This window comes from Leuresthes tenuis, unplaced genomic scaffold (genome assembly GCF_036924035.1).
Source record: "Leuresthes tenuis unplaced genomic scaffold, fLeuTen1.0.hap1 SCAF_8, whole genome shotgun sequence".
Lineage (NCBI taxonomy): Eukaryota > Metazoa > Chordata > Actinopteri > Atheriniformes > Atherinopsidae > Leuresthes > Leuresthes tenuis.
Window position 1 is genome coordinate 15,158,591 of NW_027325362.1, and position 5,108 is coordinate 15,163,698.

Genomic DNA, 5,108 nt, shown 5'->3' on the forward strand with positions numbered 1-5,108 from the left:
ACATTACACATTATACACAGTAAACATTCTAATAGGATTTACAAAAATAACCATTTCCGTCACTTTCATACATCAGCTAGACTCTTGTACTATCACATACTTATGTCAACAGAAGGGAATAAAAGAGAGAAGAGTAGAACACATTTCAACTCGAACAACATGAAAAGAAAACGCACATTATTCAGAGTGCTTTTTGCCGCATCTCATGTCGTGGGGGGCTTTCAAAGCTTTCTACATCCCCCTGATCCGATTTCTTTGTGACTGTATATCTCTTTTTGGCCATCCCTCCTCCACACAGTTTACCATTATTCCTCTCTCTGACTGTTATGCTCTGGTCCTCGCTAGAAGTTTGCGTCCTCAGCCAGGACAAGCCACGATACTTAAAGGAGCAGCCAGGTCTGAACCTTCCCAAAGTTCTCCAGCATGCCCTGCGAAATGTGTGGGAAGAAATACAGAACAGCAGTGGATCCAGAGCACCGTTGATATACCACAGAGGAAGTGACAAATATGATTTCAGAACGGTGTAGACAGAAAGGACTGTGTCGGACCACACGACCACATAGACCTGCATGAGGGAGGAGGCAATGTCTGGAAAGTTGAACACAAAAAAAGCCACCACCACGGCACCTGAAAAAAAACCCAAAACAGTGGATTTTCAAATGCTTTTTACCTTAAAAACAAACAAAAAAAAACCCATAAAAAAATGACAGTTTATAACAGAAGCAGATAATAGCTGTCACCATGCAATCAAAAAGTGTCATTTTGAAGTGTGATCAGACACCTTAGCTTTAACAAGATCTTAAGTGCAACAACCTCAAGACTTAAGAAAATCTTATCTATAATTAGAATTCATAGCTCACCCATGAGTTTAAGAGCTCTCTTTTCATTTAAAAGTAGCTTTCCATTCCGATGGCACTGGATATCATGTCTTCCCTCTACAACTGGTCTTATAAGACCCATGTTTCTTCTCTGGCGACCATTCCTTTTTAGGTAGAATAGGATGAGCATGTAAAGTGTAAAGATGGAGACCAGTGGGATCTGTAATAAGAGAGGCAAGTTGAGTGCCTACTTTTGATGCATTTAAGCAGAGACAGTCGGTCAAACAGCAATAAACTCACCAGAAAGAAGAGTCCAGCTCTTAGAAGTAACGCTCCTTTGTAGATATGTGCAGGATCAGGCTCTGTCATTTCACACATGGTAGAGACCTTGAAGGCATCTTTTGGCGTGGTTGCAGTATAGTCCAGGATGCAGGCACGTGTCTGGTCATAGACCAGAGCAAAGGGCACAGCTGAGATCAGAGAAACCATCCATACAGTAAGAAGGCATGGTAGGCGCGACTTCTTTTTGAAAGAGAGAAGAGAGAGTAATAATTTAGTTGTTAGATTCATTTTGAAGTTATATGGAATGCTAAACATAGACAGCATTTGTTGTTCAGTTCCCTTCATAGACTCTGCATGCCTGTCATTTTAATCTGAAAATGCCTCCCTGTTTGTTTCTTTTCATTCATCATACTTTGCAGCTTGTCTTGACAGAACTCTTTGAGTTCAAAATGGAACAATGTACTAATTTTGGAAAAGAAACCAAACTTTGACATCACATCAAATGACAACAGTAATGGAAAAAGCAGAGAACACAACAACTAACTCTGGGAATCTGTCATGAGTAAACAGCATATGTTTGTTGTGTCAGTACTCAACCTTCAGACTGGAGACAGACCACATTGTATGGCAAATCGCTGCATAGCGTTCAGTAGTGAAGGTCACGATCACCCAGCTCGTGGTGGCGCAGTACATTTGGCGAATCATGAAGTAGATTTTGCACACTGCTTGGCCAAGTCGCCATGGGTAACTCTCCCAGTAGTACCGATACAAAGTTACCGGGATGGTCAACAACTGCAGAATGTCTATAATTTGAAAATATGTAAAAAGAAATAGATGGTTATGACGATCCTTAAACAAATTTGAATCCAAGATGGCTTCTGGAGTAGTAATAAGTACTGTACAGACATCACTCAGTTTAAATCAGTCGGTTGAAATGATATGTGTGCTTTTTCAGTCCCATTTTAACTTGATTCGGCTTCTTTTTTTTATTCCAGTTTCTGATTTCCGATTTGCCATTGGACAAAGACAAATGGCTAATTTGATTTCATCATTAATATGAATTACACCTTGTAGTTGACTGAAATCTTTGTGAAAGGGCAGTTATTATGTATTTGGATCATGAAACTAGTATGGTTAAATTACAGTTTTGGTACGTGTGATGCTGGGCACAGACAGGCAATGGCATTTTACTTTGACTGTTTTCAGCCAAATGATGTCAGCGCTGAACTTTACTGCAAATGAATGGTAGTAGTGTGTACCTGAAATAACCAGGCTGAGTAGGTAGAAACGAATGGCACTGACTCTCATATGAGCATCCACAAGGAGAGTCAGTATGCTCACTCCATTCAATAAGACCTGCAGAGGAAAGGTGAAAGATTGTGCAAATGATTATCCTACTCACATAAACACAAAAACACAAAAATAAGCATAGTGGCTTAATTCTGCTGCATTACTTTTTCGGTATATCACATTTATTTATTTGTCAATAAACTGGTGGGTGTCAAGTATGTCTTGTGAATTGAATATTCATACTCCAAGCAAGAAGATGATGCTGTAGAAGATCGTCATGGGGACAGCAATCGCCAGCGGTTCACTTTTGGTGACGCTGATGTCGAGCTTTGGCATCTCACTTGGGCTGACATTACAGCCGAAGAGGAATGAATTCTGCTCTGAGAAGTTCATGGCAACGCAGCCTGATGATAGTTGGGAGAGATGATTTCAGGAAATGGAGATCAAATTCCAATAATGAGTTGGGTTATATGTAATTAAAGGAGAAAGAGGTGTAACCTCAAAGTCATTCACTATAAAAAATTAATCTAAAAAATAAAGAATAAAATATGTTGGACTTCAACAAGCAATGCTCAGATGAAATGTGGATGCTTTTTTAATTAGTCACTTTTGAAAGAAGTACAGCAAAAGCAATCATTTTAATGGCACTGCATGAATCTGTGTGAAAAATTCCGTTGCTCGGCTTAAGAGAAAAACATAAAAAGAGAAAGCACATCTGCTGTCTTCCTGCTCTTTCATTCTAAACAGTTGTTCATAAGCAACTGGCCTCTGGATTAGAGCTTTCAGATAAAAAGGAGGAATAAATGTGCAGCCTGTTTTAACTCCAAGTTTTGCCTCAAATTAATTTCTTAATGATGTATAGTTTTTTTTTTGGGTTGATGAATGAACACAATCAACATTAATGCACCACATACAGTATGCGGCCAAACACTTCAAACACACTGTCAGTATCTGTGGTTAAAGTGCTGTAATTGTATCAGCCTTTAAAAGAGAAAAGCAACGTCTATCCCCACTGTTGCAAATTGAGTTATTCAGTAAGCAACAGATATCTCATTATTTGGAGATTAAAAGGACAGGTCGGTGAACACCCAAGTGATCAGTGACAATAATAGAATAATAACTCAGACACTTGTTGCATTTTCAGACCGAAACGCGTTACCTTTCACACAGAATCATTTAGTATAGTTACAGTTTAAAATGAAAAAATAGGTCTTCGGAAAGATGGCATGAACAGTGCACAACTGTACATTTGTCTCCCATTTTCTTTCATGTAAAAAGGAATAAGACGAGTTGAATAATATCTAATGAAAACATGTGCACCCTGTTGAACATGGAAAACTGAAAGTGCAGCAAATATCAGGACTAATTTCCTTTTATAGCCAGCACCACATACTAGTGCTGAAAGTGCCCTATTTAAGTATGTTTTGGAAGATTAATAAGAAAACTCACCTTCTTCAGGATAAAATGCAGAGAAAAATAACAGCAGCTCTCCATATAGAGAGAAAATAGAGCTTTGGTCGTCTCGCTCCTTACGTCTCTCTCTTACTTCCTCTCAGACTTTAGCTTCCTCCACCTCCCTCTCTTTCTTCACACACACAGCCCCAACAGTAGTTGGTTGAAATTCCTGCAACTGCAGTCAATACAGTAACTAGAGCATGCAAGACAGTGTGTGTATAGAATGTAATCAACGTTTAAAACATGTGAAAGTAAATGTGAATAAAATTGTAACGCAGTGCAAACTTCAAAAGCCTTCGTTAGAATGAAAATTAAAATCCTCAAAGCTCAAAAGATAAACTGATAATGTGGTAGTGACGAAATTAATGACTCCGTCCAACCTCAGTCATCATGTACACGAAGTATATGAGCACAAGATTCTCAGAATCCACGCATCCATTTTCCCCCAATTAACCAAGGTTGGGTCACAGAGGCACCAGGTCTAGAAGGGGACATCCCTTTTCCCAGCAACACTCCCTCCAGCTCCCCCTGGATACCAAGGCATTCCCAGGCAAGAAGGGATATACATCGCTTCATGTTCTAGGTCTGCACCGTGTTTTCTTCCCAGTTAGTTTAGCCAAAAACACCTCAAATGGAAGCAACCGGGAGGCATCCTACAGGTTGATTAGCTGCGATTTACAATTCCACCGGTGTAATCCCAAAACAACTATTTTGAGACAGTAAAAATGTAAATCTTTGCCCAGGAGGAATTCTGATATAACTTCTGGTGGAGCTGATCAGTGGCAGGATATAGTCCAGAGCAACACAGATGTTGTTCGGTAGTGATAAAGTAAACAATGGACTGATGCACTGATGATGCACTGGTAAAAAAAAAAAAAAAGTGCTCAGACTGCTGGCTACTGTAGGTAAGGAACTAACTACTCATATGTACGTCACACATTGCCACATGTACCATCAGTGGCTGACTTGAGCTGGGTTACAGCCGTCTGCTACATACGTTTGGCCTCTGGCAAGTGCTCAGCAGTTAAATTTGACCAGAAAGAGTATGAATGAATGAATGAATTTATTTCAGACAAAAAAAAAGTGATTGGTAAACAGTGGTTACAAAAAGAACCATTCCAAACAACATATACATATTCACCAGTATTAACTCAACATGGCATTACATATTCATATAGATTTGAACATAAATAGAAACTAATAATATAAACAAAATTTCCAATTGAATAAACCTGAATAAAATTCAAATAACCGACGCTCCAA

General features: G+C 39.1%; 2 protein-coding genes across 2 annotated transcripts in view; one reads left to right on the plus strand and one right to left on the minus strand.

Moving 5' to 3' along the window:
- hps1 (HPS1 biogenesis of lysosomal organelles complex 3 subunit 1) overlaps positions 1-5,108 on the plus strand; it is a 289,252-nt gene that overhangs the window by 156,397 nt on the left and 127,747 nt on the right. The gene's annotated exons all lie outside the window — the stretch shown is intronic.
- LOC140312597 (pyrokinin-1 receptor-like) lies at positions 161-2,783 on the minus strand. Its single transcript, XM_072390374.1, has 6 exons — positions 2,634-2,783; positions 2,360-2,456; positions 1,698-1,903; positions 1,119-1,340; positions 861-1,038; positions 161-627 (listed from the first exon to the last, which is right to left on the minus strand). The coding sequence occupies exons 1-6, from the start codon at positions 2,781-2,783 to the stop codon at positions 182-184; spliced, it is 1,299 nt and encodes a 432-aa protein (XP_072246475.1). The 3' UTR covers positions 161-181.